The sequence below is a fragment of the Scylla paramamosain genome, chromosome 46, assembly GCF_035594125.1.
Source record: "Scylla paramamosain isolate STU-SP2022 chromosome 46, ASM3559412v1, whole genome shotgun sequence".
NCBI classification, from domain to species: Eukaryota; Metazoa; Arthropoda; class Malacostraca; order Decapoda; family Portunidae; genus Scylla; species Scylla paramamosain.
Window position 1 is genome coordinate 9496498 of NC_087196.1, and position 24360 is coordinate 9520857.

At 43.1% G+C, this 24360-nt stretch overlaps 2 protein-coding genes across 9 annotated transcripts in view; both read left to right on the plus strand.

Annotated features, from left to right (window-relative positions):
* LOC135094701 (protein abrupt-like) overlaps positions 1–24360 on the plus strand; it is a 65050-nt gene that overhangs the window by 25370 nt on the left and 15320 nt on the right. For 6 of the 8 annotated variants that reach the window (XR_010263943.1, XM_063995023.1, XM_063995028.1 and 3 more), the window contains exon 6: positions 6456–6518. The exons of the other annotated variants lie outside the window; for them this stretch is intronic. Coding sequence is in view for 5 of the 6 variants with exons in the window: in XM_063995023.1 (XP_063851093.1) it covers positions 6456–6518 (63 nt within the window). In the remaining variant the exon portion in view is untranslated. The remainder of the gene's footprint in view (positions 1–6455; positions 6519–24360) is intronic. 8 annotated transcript variants of the gene reach the window in all.
* On the plus strand, positions 11587–17356 carry LOC135094709 (putative uncharacterized protein DDB_G0291608). Its single transcript, XM_063995044.1, has 2 exons — positions 11587–11676; positions 14243–17356. The coding sequence occupies exons 1-2, from the start codon at positions 11660–11662 to the stop codon at positions 15312–15314; spliced, it is 1089 nt and encodes a 362-aa protein (XP_063851114.1). The 5' UTR covers positions 11587–11659; the 3' UTR covers positions 15315–17356.

The window sequence follows — 24360 nt, forward strand, 5'->3', positions numbered from 1 at the left end:
AAGGAAAAAAACACAATAACAATGACAAATAAATAAAAACACCTGTAAACAAAGAGCCAAAGAAAAAAAAACTCAACACAACACCAGCATAACAGTTTGCCGTCACAGAGCGGTGCAGAGGAGTTACTGGGAAGTGTGTGTCTTATTTATAGCCTGAAGGTTCCTGTGTGTGTGAATTCCCAGAGAGAGAGAGAGAGAGAGAATGTTGGTGTGGCATGACCCTCACTCCACTGCTCTCTAAATGTTGCATGAGGAAGTTGAATAAATAAATAAGGAATGTTCGTGGTGCTGGTGATGGTGGTTGTGTAATTGTTGTTGAGGGTTATGGAAGAGCTGTTGTTTGTACATCAACAGAAAGAAAGACAATGAGAAAAACAGTGCTGGGAGAGATTGAGAAGAGACTTGGTGAGAGATTGGAAGAGACTAGAGAGAAAGAGTGAAGGTCCTGGTTGGCTCTTGCATTAGTGAGGTGGAGAGAATAGTGATAGAAGGAGGGAAAATAGAACCACACAGAATTTAAGAGTTTGCCAGTTAATGGGGTGAAAGAGTGAAAGTACTAGCTAACTCTTGCACTATGGAGGTGGATGGAATAAGGTTTAGGATGAGTAGAAAGACTTGTGCAGGAATGAAGGGATGGAAGGAAAAGAATGTTATAATTAGTGATGAAAGAGATAAGAGTGAATAAGATTGGAGGAGAGTATAGTAAGAGGAAGAGGATAGGAGTTTAAAGAGAGAGAGACAATAAATGAGTTACTTATGAGTTAGGTAAAAGTGAATAGGGAGAGAGAGACAATAAATGGTTACTGATGAGTTAGATAAAAGTGAATAGGATTGGAATTGTATAGTAAGAGGAAGAGAATAGGAGTCTAAATAGATAGGAGGCACATAGGACAGAATGTACTGTAATGAGCTAACAAGGATATTAAACAAAATGATGACAGGAATGAGAATGACTGATGACTGATGCTAAAACTGGATGGACTGACTGACTGGTTCTTGTATATACTGGTTAAATTACTGTGTGTTTAGACTGACTTAGAGATATTAGATGGTGTTAGAAAGATTGAAATATTGATAAAACTCTGTAAAAGAGAAAATGTACTGGAATTGTACTGAAGGAAAGATGAATACAATGTAGAAACATGTTAAGAGAGTTTGAAATTTATAGTTAAGTGTGTAGAGTACAAAAAGATTAAAACATATGTTGAATAAGAGTGTTTGGAGAGATGAAAAGTATGTTAGAAGTACAAAACAAAAAAAATGTAGAGATAATACATCAAATAAGGAGCTTGAAGATAAATTGAGGGATTTTAAATATGCGAAACATTTATGGAAGTCCATTAATTAAAAAGAATAATCAAATAAGAAAATAAACATTGAAAATACATCAAACAAAACAGACTAAGATAAACTCAAATGTTGGAAATAGATTTGAAAAAGTGACAGATAGGAGCAAGTACCAGAAATACAGTGAAGGAAACGATGAAATATAAAATTGAACGGTGAAAAGCTACTCACCACACCTTTCTTTAACCACAGACCACACAGATGTTAATTTTGGTGCTGCAGTCATTTCCACACACTCTACTTGGCACTCTTTGGAAAATCTATCCTTTCAATCCATTTTCCTTTCTTGTGGGTGCTTAAGTGACCAAGTATGCGGTTTTGTTGTCACCAGTTGTTGCAAATCGCTGGAAGGGTTAAACTTTGGGTGCTTTAATGATCTAGTGTATTGTTTTTTGTTGTCAGTTGTTGCATGTCGCTGTAAAGGGTTAAAGCAAAGTTGTAGAAATAGGACAGAAAAAAGTATAAGGGAAATATTATATTGCAAAAAAAAAAAAAGGAAAAATGAAAGTCAGTTTTGTTGCGGGGAATGATCTTGTCCACTGTTATTGTTGTTGTCAGTTGTTGCACTCTTCGTAGATAGAAATAGGACAGAAAGGGGAAGGTATATAAGGAAAATATTGTGTTGAAAAGTAAAAAAAGAAAAAAAAATTTTATTTTATTTATTTATTTATTTATTTATTTTTATTTATTTATTTATTTATTTATTTATTTATTTATTTATTTTTCTTCCCCAAATTTAAATGCAAAACTAGAGACACCGGGAAAAAAAATGCATTCGTATCACCAATGATGTTAAATTTTGAAGACCTGACTCATCTTGTTTTGTTACGGTTGGCTATGAATGCAAGGAAGTTGTGATGTGCTGACAGACTGAACGGCTGGGAGCATTACTGAGTTAAATGTTGTGATTTGAACCCGTTTTTGGGAATAGGAGAGAGAGAGGAGGGGGTGAATATGTGTGTGTGTGTGTGTGTGTGTGTTAAAAGTTATTACACATAGGTAGATCATGCAAGCACTGGTTAGGTTATAAGTGAGCAATTATGTAGTTAGATGGTTAACACACACACACACACACACACACATACACACACGCATACAGACGCACGCAGATAGAATAACAAGCCATAATTACAAGCACTGCACCATTTACCCAGCCACTCTGAGACTAACAAGGGCAGCTGAGGCCAGACACCACAACCACCAGCTCAGAGTGTGTGGGGGTAAGTGCAAGGCCTTCACTGCCTGCTGTGTTCATAGGAGGAGGTGGAGGTCAGGATTTTGAAGGTACTGAGTGGGAAGAGGGACACATCTATAGTGAGAGAGAGAGAGAGAGAGAGAGAGAGAGAGACTGATTGATTGATTGACTGATTGATTGACTTAAAGTAACACAGCAAGAGAAAGAGAGAGAGAGAGAGAGAGAGAGAGAGAGAGAGAGAGAGAGAGAGAGAGAGAGAGAGAGAGAGAGAGAGAGAGAGAGAGAGAGAGAGAGAGAGGCAAAGGTATAAACAGACTGAAATAAAAAAAAATGTATGTATTTATGCCAAAACCTTTTAAGTTGAAACCTAAAAGAATCAAGCAAAGCAAGCAAGCAAGCAAGCAAGAAAACCCACAAATTTTAACACATATAATGATTCACCCACACAAAATTATACTTACCTTGGAAACCATTGAAGAGACAGTGACCATGCCCTCTCCACACCAACCTAACCCTGCTCCACCTCCATCTCTTCTTCCTCTTACTCTTCCACCCCATCTTCTTGCCTCCGCATCCTAGCCCTTCCCAGCCAGTCCTTTGCTAGACTAACTGCATGCATAGAGTGAGATGTGAGAGGGTGGTGCAGTGAAAATAAACATAAACATCAATTTGTAGCCATGTGTGTGTGTGTGAGAGAGTGTGAGAGAGCATTTTAGCCAGTCAGGTAAGGGAATATAAGTTTGAATGAGGCAGTTAGTATATGAGTTAGTTTTTTATAGGTTAAGTTAGATCAGATGCTTTAGTTAGGGAACAATAAGAGGGGATGAGCTTTGAAATTAATAGGTGTGGTGAAGGAAGACATGTGGTAGATGTGACAGAAGAAATAGAGGAGGAGAGAAGAAGAAAAAGAGGACTAAAGGAAAGGTTTATAGAGAAGATAGAGAAGATAAAGAGGAGAAGACAGTAGGAGAAAAAGACTAAAGAGAAGGTTTTATACAAAAGACATAGAAGAAAAAGAAAAGACTGAAGAAAGGTTTATATAACAGACACAAGATAGAGTAAGGAGACAAAAGGGAAGGTTTATACAAAAGATTGAAGATGGAGTAAGGAAGAAAGGAGACAGGAGGAAGAGAAGAGAAGAGACTAAGGAGAAAACAGGAGGAAGAGAAAATTAAAGGGAAGATTTATACAAAAGACAGAAGATGAAGAAGAAGACAGGAGGAAGAGAATAGAGTAAGAAAGAGGAGACAGGAGAAAGAGGAAGAGAAAACAAAAGCTAAAGTTTATAAATGCAGTGAAGAAAGACTTAGGATGATGAACGAAGCAGAAGAAAAGGAAGACAGAGACAGGAGGACGAGAAGACAAGAGTGCAGGTTTTTAAGAGTGAAAGAAGACATACAGATGATAGATTAGACATAAAACAGTGAGACAGAGACAGGAGGAAAGGAGAGAAGATTAACAGAGCGAAGAAAGACAGAGACAATAGATTAGACAGGACAAAGCAAGGAGGAAGTGATCAGTTTAGCAGACATGACACAGTAAGATGGAGACAGTGTGATAGAGAGGAGGAAATTGTGGAGATAGTTTTAATAGAGGCACAGATGATAGGAGGAAGGAAGCAGAAGTTAGGTAGAAATAATAAGTTTAAAAGAGAGATGACATAGTAAGGTGGTGATGGTGGTGGTGGTAACAGAGAAGCAGATGACAGTAAGATAGAAGTCATGAGTGCGACACCAAAAAAGAGAGAGAGAATAGAGTTAGTTTATTGATAGAGGAATACCGTAAGACGATTAAGGTGTATGAAGATAGCTAATAGGTTGACAGATAAAGATTGTAAGGAAATGTAGGTAGAACACTGAGATGGAGAAATGAGAGGTAGACCAGTGATAGAAATTTGTAAAGGGTGAAAGAAAATATAATGATAATAGAACGTGCAATACCAGAACAAGATTATAGAACCAGGAAAGAGGAGATATTAAATAATGATAGAACTTATAAGACCCAAAATTGAAATAGAACAGTGATATGGATGGAGAAGTGAGAGGCAGAGTAGTGATAGAAGTTTGCAAGGAGTGACAGAAAGAAATAGACCAATGATAGAACTTGCAAGACCTGAAATAGAGAAAAAAACACGATAGAATTTGAAAGAAGCAGAGACTGAACAATATTAGAACTTGTTAGGACGAAAATAGAGAGAAACTAGAAAGAGAACATTAAAAGAGCCTAGGAACCCTTGATAGAGTGCCAGAAAAGAGAGATAAGATAGCAACCACTGAGATAGATGTTTATATATATGCAGAGAGAGAGAGAGAGAGAGATTAGATATGCAGGAAAGACTAGTGTATATTGATTGAGAGTGAAGTGTGTGGTAATTTAGTGAGCAGGTGTGACAGGTGAGGTACAGATATGAATAGAGAAAGACAGGGCCAATAGTAGGGATAGAAGATAGATAAGTATAGATGATGTTAAAAAAATACAGGAAAGACAGCTTGGTTTAGTTGTATAGGTAAAGATAGACAAAAGTAGGAAAATAAATAAATATAGGTAAAAATAGAAACAAAAAATAGGGAAAACAGCATGAATACAAGCTGAATAGGTAAAAGATAGACAAAAACAGGAAAAAACAGCTCAGATTTAAGTTGTACAGATAAAAATAGTGATAAAAATGAGAAAGAGCAGGATGATTACAAGCTGAATTGATCTAGATAGCGACAAAATGCAGAAAAATCAGGATAAATGTGAGCTGTACATATAACAATAGGAACAAAAACAGAAGAGCAACATAAATACGAGCTGAATAGGTAAAGAGAGTGAGAAAAATATGAAAAAAAAAATAAATATTAGCTGTATAGGCAAGAAAAGAATATAGGACAAAGTACAGGCAAGGGAAAATAAAAAGATGAAGAAATATATAGAGTAGAGCAAACAGACAAAACAAAATAGAGTAAGATGAAGAAAGAAATAGAGTAGGAAAAAATTTAGAAAGAAAAGAAAAAAAAGACAACAGGAGCAAAGAAAGTGAACAAGAGGTAACTATAGGAAAAAAAAAGAAGAGTAAAGAAAACTAGATAAATTATATTGAGTAGGGCAGAAAAAAAGAAGTAGGATAAAGGAAGTGGACTAGAGGAAACTATAGGAAAAAAGAAAATAGAGTATAGGAAACTAGACAAAAAATAAATAAATAAATAAATAAAGTAGAGGAAACTAGACAAATTTTAGAGAAGGGCAAACTATAGGCAGGAAAAAAAGTAGGATAAAGAAAGAGGACCAGAGGAAACTATAGGAAAAAAGAAAATAGAGTACAGGAAGCTAGACAAAATAAAAGAAGATAAATAAATAAATAAATAAAGTAAAGCAAAAACTTAAACAAGAAAAAAAGAGAGTAGAACAGAGACAAAGAGTTTAAAAGAAAGACAAAAGAAATAAAGTAAAAAAAATATATAGGCAAAAACAATGTAGATATGAAAACAAGAGTAGGATAAAATATAGGCCTAAAAAAATAGAGTAGGACAGACAGTAAGCAAAAGAAAAACCATAAATACAGTAGGCCTAGCTAGATCCCAAGAAGGCAGGAAATAGTTCTGAATGAACAAGAAATAGGGAAAAAAGAAAAATAATACAATAAATAAATAGAGTCAGCTGAACTATAGACCCCAAGCAGGCAGGAAACTACTGAACGAAAGAGAAATAGAGAAAAAAAGAAAAATAATAGAATAAATAAATAGAGTCGGCTGAGCTATAGACCCCAAAAAGGCAGAAAACAGTACTGCTTGAATGAGGACGCGTGCGTGAGTGACCGTGGCACAGTAACGTAATCCAAGACAGGGCTGGAGGACAGTATGCTAGGCTGCTTCTCTTCACCCTGTTGCCCTCACACTGCCACCCTCTCACTCTCCGCCTTACCCCTCCTCAGCCATCCCTGGGCCCTCCGGAGCAGCGGGCAGCCAGGAGGGTGGAAGCAGACACGAGTCGGGTGGTGAGTACGGACTGATCCTCATCCAGCCTGTCCTCCACGCAGCACTGGCGCCCCACACACAGATTCGCCGCGTGTCCCAGTGTCAGATGGTGTAGCGGTGCGTGGCGTGGTGTAGCGAGGGTAGATGATGTTTGAGGAGGTGTAGGATGGTGTAACTATGCGTGGCGGGGTGTAGCGAGGGTAGACAGTGTTTGAGGGAGGTGTAGGGGTGCGTGCAAGGGTGTAGCCGTGCGTGGCGGGGTGTAGTGAAGGTACCTGGTGCTTGAGGAGGTGTAGGGGTAGGGGGTGCGTGGCGGGGTGTAGTGAGGGTAGATGATGGCTGAGAAGGCGTAGGAAGGTGTAGTGAAGCGCGTAGGAAGGGTGTAGGAGTGCGTGGCGGGGTGTCATGAGGGTACATGGTGTCCGAGGAAGTGTAGGGAGGATTTAGCAATGCATGGAAAGGTGTGGTGGGGTCTCGTGAAGCTGTAATGAAGTATAATGATGTTTTGGGTAAATGGTGCTTGGAAAGGTGTAGCGTTGCGTGAAGGAGTGCAGCAAGGTGTAGCAACTCGTGGAAGGGTTTAGGATATCTCATGAAGGTGTACGAAGATCTAACAACACTCGATAAGGAAAGGAAGGTGTAGCAAGGTTGACTGGTGCCCGACATGGTGTAGCGAAGTTTAACGGATGCTTGAGAAAGTGTAGCAGTGTGCGAAAAGGTGTATAGAGGTTTAATGGTGCTTGAGAGGGTGTAGCAGTGCGTGGAAGGGTGTAGCGGCCTCATGAATACTTAACAAGCTGTAATGATCCATGAAAAGGTGTGGTGATGTTTGAAGAATGCTTGGGAAAGTGTAGCCGTTCACAAAGAGGTGTAAGAAGGTTTAGGAGCCCGTGAAAATTTGTAGCAAGATCTTATGGAGGTGTTGCAATGTGTAGCAATATTCGAAAGAGTGTAGAAGAGCGTGTTAAACCTGTACTGGCCTCTCGTGAAGGTGTAGCAAGGTAAAACAGAGCCGGGGAAAGTGTAACAGGATGTTGTAACTTATAAAAAGGTGTAATAAGAAGTCAGAGAAGCTGTACAGAGGTGAGAGCTGTAATAGGGAACTTATGGCTAAAGGAAGCAAGATACAGCAAGCCTGGGAAGATGTATCAGGCCACTGTAATGTATTTAAAAGGTGCAACAATGAGTGAAGAAGGTGCACAGAGGTGAAGCTATCAAAATGCAGGTTCAGGAAGCTTGTGTATAGATGAAACAAGATATGGAAAGGCTGTTGAACTGAAGCGAGGTGTCACAGTGTGTGTCATTGTGCCGGAGAGTCATTGCTTGAGTGCATTGGTCCATAGAAAGGTGTAGCAAGGTGTATGGGGCCTGTTGACAGTGTAAGCATCTGCAAAAAAGGTGTAATCAAGTGTAGCAATCCTCGAATAAAGTGTAGCAAAACGACATCTGTCCAAAAAGGTGTAGTGAGATGCATTAATCAAAACAAGGTGTAGCAAGGTGTTGCAGTTCATTAAAAAGGTGTATGGAAATGACATGCATAAAAAGAAAGAGGTGTAGCTAAGTGTAGTAACTCATGAAAAGGGTGTAGCAAGAAATGTTACTGAGAAAAATGCAGCCACACAGTGAATTAGATGGAGAGCTGTAACCGAGTGTGCTAATTGTTAAAAAAAAAAATAAAAAAAAGTGTAGTGTGTAGTAGGTGTGGTGGAAAGGTGTAGCAGGGTGTAGCAATCCATGAAAAATGTGTATTAAGTTTTTGCAAAGGTGTAGGGGGTGCGTTGAAGGTGTAACAGTCAAATATAAAACTAATTATTCTTTTGTAGGTATAGTGATCTGGAAAACTAACAGAGCATCAGTCAGTCAGGCAGTCAATGAGTCAGTCTGTGAATCAATGTCACTCGTATTTTTTATTTATTTATTTATTTTTATTTTATTTTTTACCGATCAGTCAGTTTTTTTAGTTAGTCATTAATTCAGTCAATCCTTTTAGTCAGTCAGTCATTAGATTAGTCATTGAATCAGTCAGTCAGTCATTACATCAACGAGTCAGTCCTTTTAGTCAGTCATTAGATTAGTCAGTGAATCAGTCAGTCTTTAGATCAATGAGTCAGTCCTTTTAGTCAGTCATTAGATTAGTCAGTCAATCAATCAGTCATTAGATCAACGAGTCAATCTTTTAGTCAGTCAGTCGATAGTTCAGTCAATTATTAGGTTAACCAATCAGTCAGTCAGTCATTAGATCAACGAGTCAATCTTTTAGTCAGTCAGTCGATAGTTTAGTCAATTATTAGGTTAACCAGTCAGTCAGTCAGTCACGCTTCTCTTCTCGTCTCTTGCTTGAGTTGACCCCGGAAGTCGCGAAGAAAAAAATATATAATCCTGGTGAGATTGGCAAAAATTTTTAATTTGGGAGGTTAGTGAAGATTCTCAGCCTGGCAAGGTGGCCAGAGATGCGGTATTGGCAACGTTGTGTAAAAAAAATGTGGTCTTGGCAATGATGATGAAATTTCTTTATCTTCGCAAGGTCGTCACAGGTTTTTTTTTATCATAGCGAGATTGATATATTATTTATTTATTTATTTATTTATTTATTTATCTATCGTAGCAAGGTTGGAAAATATTGTGGTCTTGGTGAGATTGTCAAAAAATCTTAATCCTCGGAAATTTGCCTAAAAATTCTCAGTTACGTCATATTTTTTTTTCTCTCTCTCCTCGTGGTAAGGCCGCTAAAAGTTTCATCCAGGTTTATAGTGAGAGTTTAACAAGGATTCTGCATCATCAGTGAGGAGAAATAGCATGATAACCAGACTGTAGCCTTTGACAACCGTCCTGGCGAGGGAACAATGCGTTTAAGAGCACTGGCTGTTATCTTTGTAATCCTAATTCTTTTCTGCGGTATAATTCAGTGATACAGTCGCTTGAAACTCTCTCTCTCTCTCTTGAAACTAACTCTCTGCACTGCTAACACAAAAATCAGAGGACTAAAATATCAGTTGACCTACACGAAGCAACTTTTGATAGATATAGAAAGGAAAAGAATGACAACTGATCCAATCTAAAGTTACTAACACGATTTGGGGGAAAAAAAAAATTGAAATCTTTAGCAAATTAATGTTACTTATACAACTATAGGAAAAAGAATCGAGACTTTTATGTAATTTAACATTACTAACACAACCATAAGGAAAAGACTCGAAACTTATTAAATTTAACGCTACTAACACAATTATAAGGAAAAGAATCGAAGCTATAAGAGAAAGAATCGAAACTATAGGAGAAAGAATCGAAACTTATCAAATCTAACATTACTAACAATTATAAGGAAAAAATCGAAAATATAGGAGAAAGAATCGAAACATTTATATAATTTAACGACACTAACACAATTATAAGGAGAAGAATCGAAACTATAGGAGAAAGAATCAAGACTATAGAAGAAAGAATCGAAACTTATTAAATCTAACATTACTAACACAATTATAAGGAGAAGAATCGAAACTATAGGAGAAAGAATCGAAACTTATAAAATCTAACATTACTAACACAATTATAAGGAAAAGAATCGAAGCTATAAGAGAAAGAACCGAAACTATAGAGGAAAGAATCGAAACTCATCAAATCTAACATTACTAACAACAATAAGGAAAAGAATCGAAACTAGGAGAAAGAATGGGTGGAAACTTATCTAATCTAACGCTATTTACACAAGTATAGGAGAAAGAATCAAAACTTGTATAATTTAACGCTACTAACACAAGTATATTTAAAAGAATCAAGGCTCATATAACCTAACGTTACTTATACAACTATAGGAGAACGAACTGAAATTCTAACCTAACACAATCAGGAAAATTAAGAAAATCTCGTATCTAGCCTAAAAATTAAGAAAATCTCGTATCTAGCCTAACGCTACTACCACAGTCATAGATACCACAAAACTCTCCTGAAACTCCTTATACAATCATAAGAGAAAGAATCGGAGCCCTTATTTAATCTAACGTTGCTGATACAAATATAGACGCAAGGAATTAGAAGCTACAAAACTGTCACTTGATCTTCCTTCTCTTCACTCTTCACACTGTAGCAGGAAATGTTGGGATTGGAATAGACTAGGAGGAATTAGGGTGAATAGGAAGTAATGGGATAATTAGATAAGTAGAGAGAGAGAGAGAGAGAGACGAGAGAGAGAGAGAGAGAGAGAGAGAGAGAGAGCATTTCTTGATGTAGATGAATATATAGAAACGTGGACAGAAGTAAATAGATAGATAGATAGATAGATAGACATACGTATAGATAGATAAACTGATTAATATTCATGCGCCATAATAAGGAAAGTTATCATATTGAATGTAAATCTTTCAGTCTTCTACAGTCCTACACTTGTTGTCTTTCTCTTCATTAGTCTTGGTATTCATCTTTCATAACTTTTTCTCTCCTCACTTTATTTTTTCAATGCGCTTTTATCGTTTTTTTTTTTCACCATTTTGTTCATTATTTTCATTCATTTTGTTATCTATCGTCTTCATCATAAATTTTCACCCTTTTTAAAAATTTACATATATAAATGATATGTTCAACAATTGCTTTTCTTCATCATCATCATCATCATCATCATCATCATCATCATCATCATGATTTTTCCCTCGTTCTTATTTACATTACCGTACAAAAAATAATGTTAAATAATTGCTTTTTTTATTAACATTTGGAGTGTTTCATTGTATATATATATCCCTGTGTATTATTATTATTATTATTATCATCATCATCATCATCATCATCATCATCATCATCATCATCATCATCACTTTAACACACACGTACTTCACTTAAATTATCCTTCTATATAATTTACAAACTGATTCATTCACCCTTCACTAATTCATACACTCATTCACTCATTCATTATTTTATTTATTCAGCCACTCCCTCACTCGTTAACTCGTACCATTCTCTCTCTCTCTCTCTCTCTCTCTCTCTCTCTCTCTCTCTCTCTCTCTCTCTCTCTCTCTCTCTCTCTCTCTCTCTCTCTCTCTCTCTCTCTCTCTCTCTCTCATTCAGTTACGCACCCAGTCAGTCAGCCAGTCAGTCAGCCAGTCAGTCTAGCACACACACCACCACCACCATCACCACCACCACCACAGTCAAACAGGTGTAGCCAATGAAAGCATCACTCAGGTAAATTAGCAGACAGGTATAGAATCAGGAACCCAAGTCCTTTAACCATACCTAACCTAACCTTACCTGACCTAACCTGACCTAACTTAACCTAACCTGACCTAACCTATCTGTATATCTGTCAGTGTTTACCTGCCTGTATTTTGTTGACGCCAAACATCACAGTTGCACCCTCCTCCTCCTCCTCCTCCTCCTCCTCCTCCTCCTCCTCCTCCTCCTCCTCCTCCTCCTCCTCCTCCTCCTCCTCCTCCTCCTCCTCCTCCTCCTCCTTCTTTGAAATAATTGCGTCATTTATAGATTTGCGTTAAAGGAAAATAAAAGAATATTGAAATGCGTATATATAGCGTATATTTGCTACCTCCTCCTCCTCCTCCTCCTCCTCCTCCTCCTCCTCCTCCTCCTCCTCCTCCTCCTCCTCCTCCTCCTCGCACCACACTGCACGGAAGTAATTGCTTGAAATGTAAGGGAAGGGTTGGGAAGGTGTGTGTGTGTGCATCTGTCTGGTTTGCTCTCTCTCTCTCTCTCTCTCTCTCTCTCTCTCTCTCTCTCTCTCTCTCTCTCTCTCTCTCTCTCTCTCTCTCTCTCTCTCGTTTGCAGTGTTTTTGGGGATGCTTCTGTCTGTCCGTCTGTGTGTGTGTCCGTTTGTTGGTGTGTGGTCGGGGTGAGGAAGATAAGGAAAGGATGGTGTGTGTGTGTGTGTGTGTGTGTGTGTGTGTGTGTGTGTGTGTGTGTGTGTGTGTGTGTGTGTGTATATACTCGTGTGTGCGCGCGTGCGTGCCCGCGCGTTAAGTTATGCAACAGGTGGTCTCTCTCTCTCTCTCTCTCTCTCTCTCTCTCTCTCTCTCTCTCTCTCTCTCTCTCTCTCTCTCTCTCTCTCTCTCTCTCTCTCTCTCTCTCTCTCTCTCTCTCTCTACTTGTCCTTCTTGTTTTTGTTTCTTTCCTTCTTCTTCTTCTTCTTCTTCTTCTTCTGAGAGAGAGAGAGAGAGAGAGAGAGAGAGAGAGAGAGAGAGAGAGAGAGAGAGAGAGAGAGAGAGAGAGACCGGCGAACGAACGAATGAAACGCGGACAGAGACAGGCAGAGAGCTTTGAGTGCATGCGTGCGTGCGTGGGTGCGTGCGCTTTTTCCCTCTAGGATGACACACACACACAGACACACACGAGAGAGAGAGAGAGAGAGAGAGAGAGAGAGAGAGAGAGAGAGAGAGAGAGAGAGAGAGAGAGAGAGAGTGAAAGTGAACATGGTGGTGGTGGTGATGGCGGCGGCAAGATGGGGCAGGGTGGAGGATAACAGGGAAGAGAACCCAGCCTAACCTAATATGCCTACCCTTTCTTGAAGATTTGGAGAGATGGGAGCGTCAGTCAGTCAGTCAGTCAGTCAGTCAGTCAGTCAGTCAGTAGGGGAATTGTGTGGCAGTCAGTCAGTCAGTCAGTCAATCAGTCAGCCAATCAGTCAGTCAGTAGGGGAAGTGTTTGTCAGGCAGTCAGTCAGTGAGTCAGTGTGAGGTAAAGATCAGCGAGGCAGTGAGGTGTGTGGGGGCAGGCGGATGCAGTGGAGGTCAGTGGTTTCTTGTTCGTTGCATGTTACTTTAATTGTCATCATTAATTAAGAAAACCTCAGTATCTCACCTCTCTCTCTCTCTCTCTCTCTCTCTCTCTCTCTCTCTCTCTCTCTCTCTCTCTCTCTCTCTCTCTCTCTCTCTCTCTCTCTCTCTCTCTCTCTCTCTCTCTCAGCCTACGTAGTTTAAATTAAGCCTTCCTTCCACTACAATTGCTATTCACTACTTTTAACATTGTACTTCCTCGTCTTCCGTCACTTTTACCTTAAAAAACCCGGACAGTGAAAATATCTGATGGTTTTCACCGTAACTGCTGACATACTCTTGAACTAAGCAAAGGATGTGAGGTCACCTACGCGCACACACACACACGCAAACGTACGCAAGTTGGTGTGGGCGTGGTGACCTGCATTATAGCCTTGTGTAGTGCATGTCTGTGTCACTGTAGCGTAGGACCATAGTTGTATAGGGAGTGTAGGCGCCGATATAAAGGAATATAGTAAGTGGGAAAGAAACGATTAGCGACGCGAGATTACCTGAGAGAAAGAGAGAGAGAGAGAGAGAGAGAGAGAGAGAGAGAGAGAGAGAGAGAGAGAGAGAGAGAGAGAGAGAGAGAGAGAGAGATATTAACAGTCCGTCAGCTGAAAAAAGAAATGGAGTAAGCAAGTATTTAACCAAAACAAGGAGGCTTTAGCTTGCCGTGTGCCGCAGTGGCCATTTCTCTGTTGCTGTGGGCCTGGCGTGGGTGCCTGCTGTGCTGCTTGACTTGAGGGAGCCAGAGGTGCCTGTGATGGTGCCACTCTGCCCTAGTGACCGTGTCAAGCCCCCACCCCCTCCCCCCAAACCCTATCTGAGAGGAGAGCCGCGCGTGTTGAAATAATGTCAATAAATGATTCTTGAGCGATGATGATGACTATGATGATGATGATAAATGATGATGACTATGATGATGATGATGATGCCTGAGCCTGGACTGATTCACATACTCACGTGGCTCCTCTCCTCTGCAGCAGCCCAGGGAGGTGCTGGTGCTGTGTGCGAGGCTCTCAACCTGTCGCTGCGGCCGCCTCTGCCTCACCTCAACGGTACCCTGCACCCCCACCCCCGCCGCTCCACCACCACCACCACAACCACCACCACCACCACCACCTCCACCGCCTCCACCACCAGCCACACCCGCAGCAGCAGCAACAGCAGCAACAGCAGCAGCAGCAGCAGCAGCAGCAACAGCAGCAACAGCAGCAGCAACAACAACAACAACAACATCCACAACAACAACCACAACAACAACAGCAACAACAGCAACATCAACCACCACCACCACCACCCCCACCACCACCACCACCACCACCACCACCACCAACACCACAGCAACAGCCACACCATCACCAGCAACAACCACAGCAACCACAGCAACAGCAACAACCGCTCCACCATCACCACCACCACCACCACCACCACGGCCACCACGAGCAGCAGCAGCAGCAGCAGCACCACCACCCGCAGGCCCCGGCCCCACCTCCCCCGCCGCCGCCCCAGAGCGTGGCGGGGGTGGTGAGCCAGTTGGAGGGCGGCGAGGCCACGGAGACCTTCGAGGTGAAGGTGCACCCCGCGCTGGCCGTGCCGCAGGGCATGGTGTACTCCGAGGACGCCATAAACCTGGCGCCGGACAAGGTGGTGGGCATGATGGGCCTGGCCGAGCCCAAGGAGGAACAGGGCCTGCTGGAGCCCGCCCCGGAGTACAAGCCCAAGCTGTACCCGTGCCCGGAGTGCCACAAGGTGTTCCGCCACCCCATGTCGCTGCACCACCACCGCCACGTCCACAAGGGCACCTACACGTGCCACTCGTGCGGCAAGGTGTTCTCGCGCCGCTGGGACCTGCACCGCCACCTCCACCGCTCCAAGATGGGCTGCCGCCGCCCCAACCACGTCACCGCCACCTCCCCCCACGGCCCCCGCCGCCCCCTTGGCCAGCCCCGCCACGCCCCCTACTACGGCGGCGGCGGCGGCAGCAGCAGCAGCGGCAGCAGCAGCGCACCGAGCCGAGTTTGCTCTCGATCTGAACAACCCCCTTCCAACTGACTGTGATATAACTAGGCGATACTAGAGCATAGAGACGTATACATAACTATTATAGAGACTTGTATTTGTTGTGTTGTTGCGATCAGCGCCGCCTCGCCGGCACTGCCTCTGTGATCACCAGCCAAAGATGGAGTGAGGCGCCGCCACCCTGGCCGCCCGACACGCCCCTCCGCCGCCACGCCGCTCGCCGCCCGCCGCCCGCTGCCCGCTCCGCCTCGCCGCCCCCGCCAAGCCGCCCGCCGCCCCGCCACGCCGCCCGCCCCTCCCCTCCCAGGAGCCAGCCTGTGCCTTAGCAGGCTTGCCCCTGAGGCGCGGAGGGCGGCGGGCGTGGCGGGCGGCGTGGCGGGGGACCGGGGCGGGGCGGGCGGCGCGGCGGGCGGCGGTAGCGGCGGCGGCGGCGGCGGCGGCGGCGGCGGCGTGTGGGGGCGCCAGGGCCGCCACGGCAGCGCCGCGTCCCGAGACAAGCCGCGTCACTCTCCCTCTCAAGGACACACACACTCCGTTTTGGTCTGTTTATGAGTTACACTTAAGAGCAATGGATAAAAAGATGAAGTTCCCTCCTGCATCATTGCTTGGTTCTTAGTCAGTTGATTTAGTCAGTCTAGACCGCCTCAATGTGATATAATGCCCCAGTGATGCTTATTAATTCTTCACGTCTTGGTTTTCTGTGATATTCGCTTTATTTTAGTTGCTGCCAATACCGTTCTGGCGACACACTTCCCTTAGGCTTGTTGTCTCTTCACTCCCAACTCTCTCCTGCCACTCAACTATATACACACACATATATATTTAGAGTGTTATTGGTATTGTCGTTCCTATCAACATTACATTATCAGCTACCAGACGTGAATGGTATGTCGAAACCTAGGGCAATAATAAATGTTATGATAATGATGCCTGCACATAATTTCTTTCGCCATGACCCTCAGTGACGGAGCCAACCCTCAGCCCGCGTCGAGCTATGCAATCCCGCGCCTCTCACCTCCCCCACCCCCCACCCCCACCCACCGTCAACCCCCCCTCATCAACCCTCCCGTCAACCCTTCACTTTGAGGAAAAAAAATAACAAAAAACTCCCACAAAAATCAAATATTCCCCTGGTTTATTATCCTTGTTTTTTCTTTTCCTCTGTATTTATTTGTGTTTTGCCATTTGTTAGGCGACAGAGGGGCCCGCGGAAGCAGTAATTTAAATATAGAATCAGACTTTATAGGTACCGTTATCCTGTACATGTTATACTACTACTACTCTACATGATATGCGTATATATATACACATATAATCTACTACGTATACAGTAACACTTTTTTTGTTTTGTTTTTCTCTGAAGCTGAGTGTTAAATTATTACTATTATTATTATTATTATTATTATTATCATTATTATTATTATTATTATATCGAGTTATTAGTGTTCCTTGCCATATTAAAGGAATTAAGAAGGGTTTTTTTTTTGTTTTGACTTTTTATTGATTGGTTGGCGGTCTGCTTGGCCAGGCAGGTGTAGTGCTGCCCGGGCCACGCCAGCCACGGAGAAGCATCTTGCATGAGTCAGAAGACAAGACTGGAGACACACACACACACACACTTAACAAAACTAAGTGTCTGCAGAAAACTTTAGCACACTGTTGTTAATATTATGGAAAAGAAAGGAAAAAAATACATCATTTAGAATTAGATATATTAGGAAAAATATATATATGAATATATATATACAGGCTTTGCAGCTTTTATTGCGAAGTTGTTATATTATTGGACGAGGAAAAGGAGGAGGAGGAGGAGAATTTGAAGATGTGGAGGAATAAAAACGGAGAATAAGAAGGAGGAGGTGTGGTATAAGTGCTATTCGAAGTGCTGTGAAGTAATAGTAAGAGTTACGTGCGGCCCAGCGCCATCTGTTCATTGGGTTAGGAACTATTAGCCTACTGCATTCTTAAGGTGTGCGCGCGCCGCCGCCCGCCCCCCTCCAGCCATTGCAGTTTGTAATCAGAAGGTAAACATTCTTTGTACGGTTGTGGAACATATTAAAGAACAGCCTAACTTACCTACGCATTTTTGTTCTCTTTCAAAACTCGACCAGCCTAACACTTCACACACACACACACACACACTATATATATATATATATATATATATATATATATATATATATATATATATATATATATATATATATATATATATATATATATATATATATATATATATATATATATATATATATATATATATATATATATATATATATATATATATATATATATATATATATATATATATATATATATATATATATATATATATATATATATATATATATATATATATATATATATATATATATATATATATATATATATATATATATAGTTATTTATAAACTTATCTAAAACAGCGTGACTTGTCCTTGTTTTTTTTTTCAAAATTATACGTCACTAATACTTTTTTATTTATATATTTTAATAATATTAATTATTTGAAAAAAAAAAAAAAAGGAAGCATATACTTTAGAACATATTAAAGCTTCCTGACAGTGTTGCTGTCACCACACTAAGTGTGAAGCGCCCCCTGCCACGCGCCTGACGCCCCGGCAGCGCTGTGTGGGTGTCAGCATTGCTGACCTCAGCGCACACACACACACACACACACACACACACACACACACACACACACACTGTGTTGCTCCCTCAGTAACACTTGAAGGCAGAGTCACTCGTGCCGGCCTTGTCACTGCCAGTGTTGTGGTGTTCACGCTTGCCACCACCACATCAAGTAGAGGACACTCGTCACACTCCCTGCAAACACAACACGTTGTTCTCACAGTTTTACCAACACTTTATATAAGGAATTATAACATTCACCATTATTTATATACAATATCTTCTTTATGTCCTGCACTTTTATAACAAAATTATTTTTATTTGTGAAATTATTCATAAAAACTTTTCATTGTGATTTTTATTTATTTATTTTCACTTTTCGCTTTATTTATTCATTTTCATCTTTCAGTTATGCTCTTCAACTTTTTATTATTTATCGTACATAAGTAGCAACAAAACTTTTAATTAAATTTTGACCGAGAGAGAGAGAGAGAGAGAGAGAGAGAGAGAGAGAGAGAGAGAGAGAGAGAGAGAGAGAGAGAGAATACATAGAAAAATACAAAAGTAAATATTACAAAAAAGAAAAAAACATACGTACACTACGGGAAAACATACATCAAAGATCCACACTACAAGAATGATAACAAACATAACTTAAATAATACAGAAAAAAAAATACGAGAATAATAGAAATACAAAATACGAGAATAAAAGATAAAAATACATAATACGAAAAAAAATATACCAAAAAAATACAATAATAGGAGAATAACAAGAAATACATATGTACCACGTGACCCATCCCCCCTCCTCCTCCCCCCTCCTCCTCCTCCTCCTCCTCCTCCTCCTCCTCCTCCTCCTCAAGTCACGTGAAGGTCAGAATGAGTACGAAGGTCATTTGGTTGTAAAGGGCATTGACTGATGATGTGGTGGTGGTGGTGGTGGTGGTGGCGGTGGTGTGTTGGGTTATTTGAAAGTTGGTGAGAGAGAGAGAGAGAGAGAGAGAGAGAGAGAGAGAGAGAGAGAGAGAGAGAGAGAGAGAGAGAGAGAGAGAGAGAGAGACAGAGATTTTGTTGCCTAATTAAATCTTTGTTATTGCTGTTCTTGTTGTTATTGTTATTGTTACTGTTGTTCTTATTGTTGTTGATGATGTTATTGTTGTTGTTGGTATTTATTATTATTATTATTATTATTATTATTATTATTATTATTATTATTATTATTATTATTATTATTACTACTACTACTACTACTACTACTACTACTACTACTACTACTACTACTACTACTTCTATTGCTACTACTACTACTACTACTACTACTACTACTACTACTACTACTACTACTACTACTACTACTACTACTTCATCCTGTACTTGTGCCATTGTTGTTGTTGTTGATGTCGTTATTGTGAGGATTAGTGCCATCGTGCCACCGGGGGTGCCGTCACGCGGGCCCCGGTGGAGGGGTCCTCGCCCCCGCCGCGGCCTGCACTGTTATTGATGTGTCTGGAGAAGCTTTTTCTCAGCGTCGTGTCGGCCTGACCTTCCCCCTCCCCCCTGCCCCCCCTGTGGTGCTGCGTCAGGCCGTGCTGCCCCCCCAAAGGCCGTGAGGGGGAGGCGGGGGTGGACTCGTGACACGCGAGCCGGCGGGCGGGGGAAGGGGGTGGTGGGGAGGGAGCAGGGTGGAGCGTGACGCAAGGCAGGGGTGTGGGGGGTTGGGAGGGCAGCACGCCGGGGCCTAGTGGAGCGTGGCGGCGGGAGGAGCGGGAAGCGAGGTGGAGGAGGTGGAGAAGGAGGTGGTTGTGGTGGAGGTGGAGGGGCACTAACGCGGCGCCACTGACGTGTGCTGTTCTCCGGCAGCTGGAGCGCTGGTGGTGGCCTGGGCGACGCTGGCGGGAGAGGGTGGTGGTGTGGGAGGAGGTGTGGCGCGGCCGCTGGTGGGGCTGGCTGACGGCCGAGGAGACGACGGCGGCGGCGGAGGCGGCGCCGGGAGTCGCCTGTACCCGTGCCCCGAGTGTGACAAGGTGTTCCGCCACCCCCGCTCCTACTACCAGCACCAGCACGTGCACCGCGGCACCCACTCCTGCCCCGGCTGCCGCAAGCTGTTCTCGCGCCGCTGGGACCTGCTCAGGCACCTCAACAAGAACAAGTACGGCTGCCCGGCGCGCTGGCGGGAGGGGGGCGCCACCCCCTACCACAACTCCCTCAGCCTATCAGCGCTGGCCTCCGCTGCCGCCGTGGCCGCCACCTCGCAGGACGCGCTGCCGCCCGGGGACCCCCCGACCTGCCGCTGCCCCTGGAGGCTCCCCTGCAGGCAGCCTGGGGCCTGGCGTCCGCCGCCGCCGAGGCGCACGACGCACACACGCAGGAGCCGCCCGCCACCACCGCCACGCCGTGAGGGCGGCGCCCCCCCGCCCCCCACACCAGCTGTGATAGCCTCATGACCTCCAGTCACGCAGGCCCAGCCCCCCCGCCTGCCCCCCCACCCCCCTAAGGGGCACCGCCTCGCCACCGCCACGCCCAGCCCGCCACCACCACCACCACCACCTCACTCACGCACGCCCGCCGCCCACGCCGCCCAGCCAGGCCCGCACCCCCCAGTGCCCCTCCCCCCAGTGCCCCTCCCTCCTCCAGTGCCCTTCCTTCCCCTCCCACACCCCCACGCCCCGTCCCCCCCGCCGTGCCATACCCCACTGTCCGGTGCCATGCTACGCCCCGCGGCCCGGTGCCACGCCGCGCCGCCGGGAGGGAGGGGGACGCCGCACCTCAAGGCACCGCCAAGGTCGCCGTCACACGCGAGCTGCAGGGAGCGTCTGCCCCCTCTCCCTCCCTCCCCTCACCCTCCCTGACCCCCACCCACCCGTACCGTGAAGACCCCGCAGCGTGAAGGACGCCGCTCCTAAAACTGCCAGGGGCGTGTGGCCAGGGGGGTGTTGGGGGGCCTGGTGCACACACACACACACACACACACACACACACACACACACACACACACACACACACACACACACACACACGGAGAATTTCTTCATTGTATGCACAAGTATTTCGTCACTGTGAGAGAGGGAGCAGCAGCAGCAGGAGGAGGAGGAGGAGGAGGAGGAGGAGGAGGAGGAAGTGGTGGTGGAGAAGAGGCGTGAGATGAACTGTGATTAACCAAGAAGGGCGAGAGAGAGAGAGAGAGAGAGAGAGAGAGAGAGAGAGAGAGAGAGAGAGAGAGAGAGAGAGAGAGAGAGAATAAAAGAAACACGATAAGAAAGAAAAGTAGGAGAGAGAAGAGGAACCGTAATATATGAGAGAGAGAGAGAGAGAGAGAGAGAGAGAGAGAGAGAGAGAGAGAGAGAGAGAGAGAGAGAGAGAGAGATGGGAAAAAATATGGGACAAGAAGGCCTTAATTGTAGAATCGATCTGAAAGAAGAGAGAGAGAGAGAGAGAGAGAGAGAGAGAGAGAGAGAGAGAGAGAGAGAGAGAGAGAGAGAGAGAGAGAGAGAGAGAGTCGTGACTGGGTGTGAGAGCTTGTCACGCTCACCTATCACGCAAACCTTCCCCTCCTCCTCCTCCTCCTCCTCCTCCTCCTCCTCCTCCTCCTCCTCCTCCTCCTCCTCCTCCTCCTCCTCTTCAATAGTCTTGTTACGCTCCTTCCTCCTCCAGCGAGAGAGAGAGAGAGAGAGAGAGAGAGAGAGAGAGAGAGAGAGAGAGAGAGAGAGAGAGAGAGAGTAATAAGGTTGTGAATAAAAGGAACTTGAATTAAAAATGAAGGAATGAATGAATAAAGGAAGTGTGTGTGTGTGTGTGTGTGTGTGTGTGTGTGTGTGTGTGTGTGTGTGTGTGTGTGTGTGTGTGTGTGTGTGTGTGTGTAGAAAAACCTGCGCCAAGCTACGCCACTTGTGATATGTGCGTGTGTGTGCTTGAGAGAGAGAGAGAGAGAATTTATCTATCTCCTTAATGTGTGTGTGTGTGTGTGTGTGTGTGTGTGTGTGTGTGTGTGTGTGTGTGTGTGCGTGCGTGCGTGCGCATGTGTAGTGGCGGGCGCCGGTTGTCACCTTACATACATGCATACATTTGAGCACAATTCAATGGTTGTTATATCTTACTACAAGTTTTATCACACTCTTGTTGTCTGTTGAAAGGCTTTGCATCACCAACAGTTATTCCTCCGCCTTGTCCACGCGCGGCCAGAATTCGTACGCCAAACACTCAATTCTCGTACTTCGGTCTCGTCATGTTTCGCCCCCACGGTTATGACAAGTGTCGAGGTCCCGTAGAGAGTGCACGATAGTTGGTGCTGGGAGGTATGATAGTGCGGGAGGAATACGTGTAGATTTACCGTAGAGATTGTACGATAGTTGGTGCTAAGATGGTATGATAGCGTTGAAGGTATTTTTTGGATGTTAAGTGTTTATTTTATTTTTTTTATTTATTTATTTTTTCCTCAAATCAGAGCGAAAGATCAGGGAAGCAGCAGTGTGGTAGGAAAGTACAGGGTATTTCTTCGGATCGGAAAATAAAATGAAGGAAAGATACAGTTAAGTGCAAGATAGTGGAAGCTTTTTCTTTTCCTTTTTTTTTTGTTTTTTTTTAAGGTTGGAGGATGAAAAGTTAAAGGTAAAAGATATATTAGAAGTTTTTTTTATTATTTTTTTTTTACAGATAAGGGAAGATAAAGATAGACAATGAGGGTGAAAAAGTTATAAGTACAAGGTGTATTTTCGATTCTTAATTTAATTTTTACTCAGTTTACTTAAAGATTAGACAACGAAAGAGTGATGGAAGACGAAGATAACAATGAAAAGGACAATGTATCATTAATGAAAGAGACGACGAAATGTTTAGGGAAGATACGAGACACAATGCAATGAAGTACTACGGTTTTGGTGCATGAGTTGTGTCCGCGCGTGTACAGTCACGGTCGTAAGTTTTGTCCTGCTTCGTGGCCATGATGAATTGTAACCAGGTTGGGAGGTTTGAACAATGGTGGAGGAGAGGAGTGTGAGGTGATGGCGAGGGGGGGAGAGGGAGAGGGAGGAGTGAGGAGCTGGTTACAATTACAATGACGACAAAGCAGCACATAACTTTTGACCACCACTGTACATCGTGAAGACAAGGCCTTTCCTCCCCCCCACACTATTGTTGATCATTGTAAAGTATATGACATATGAATATTATATATATACAAAAAATATAAATAAATATATATATATAAAATACAAAATATATATATAGATTATTCATGTATATTATTTGTTAAATGTTTCAGATCTATACTAACAAATAAAGATTTAATATACATAGGGTGGCTTGTATTATTATTGTTGTTGTTGTTGTTGTTGTCATTTGTGTGTGTGTGTGTGTGTGTGTGTGTCATGTGTGTGTGTGTGTGTGTGTGTGTGTGTGTGTGTGTGTCGTGGAGGGAAGGGAAACGAGAAAACAAGAGAATATATATATATATTTTTTTTTTCGTAAAAGAGAGAGGAGATGAGGGAAGAGAGGGAAGAAGAAAGAGAAAATAATCAATAATACATAAAATGATAGAAATAATAAAAGAATAACGATATATATAAAAAAAATAATTACAAAAGGACAAAAGAAAAAAAAAGGAAGCGAAGGAAAACAAAGTAAGAAAGAAACACACTGAAGGAGGAAGAGGAGGAGAAGGAAATGGAGAAGCAGATGAAGGAAGATGAGGAGAAAAACTAAGAGGAGGAGGAGGAGGAGGAGGAAAAGATAGAGACGGAATATGAGAAGGAAAAACGAAACGAGGAGATAGAGAAGAACAGAGAAAAAGAAAATGATGATGATTATGTAGGAAGGAAACTAGGCAACTAGATATAAATAAAAAAAAAAAAAAGATAGTGATGATGATGGTCGTGGGAGGAGGAAGAGGAAGCTAGTTTACAATAGAAGAAAGAATAAACTAATAACGAAAAAGGAATTAGAGAGAACGAAAAAAAATAGGATACAGATCGAGAGGAAGAAGAAAATAACGAATAAAGAAGAAATTAATAACAGCTAGAATAAAGTAGAAGATAAGAGAAAGAAAAAATATTTATAAGAAGGTAGTGATAATAATGGTGGTGGGTGGTGGTGGGTGGTGGTAACAATAGTGGTGATGGTTGGTGTTGTCTGTTCCCGCAGATGGTGACGGGATGAAGCGAGAAAGCGGGGAGATGTTGGATCTTTGGTTTGGGGAGGTGGGTCCTGGCTGCTCCTTACAAGGGGACGATGTTTTAAACCCACCACCACCACAACCACCACCACCACCACTTCCACCACCACCACAACAACCAATAGACGATACATGGGCAGCTTTTTCCCCGCCGGAACCCGAGCCGCAACTACCACAACCACAGCAACCACAGCAGCCACAGCCGCCACCACAGGCCACCACAGCCCCACTGACGCACCTGGAGACCCTCACACACTCGACTTTCCTGCCAAAAAGCGAG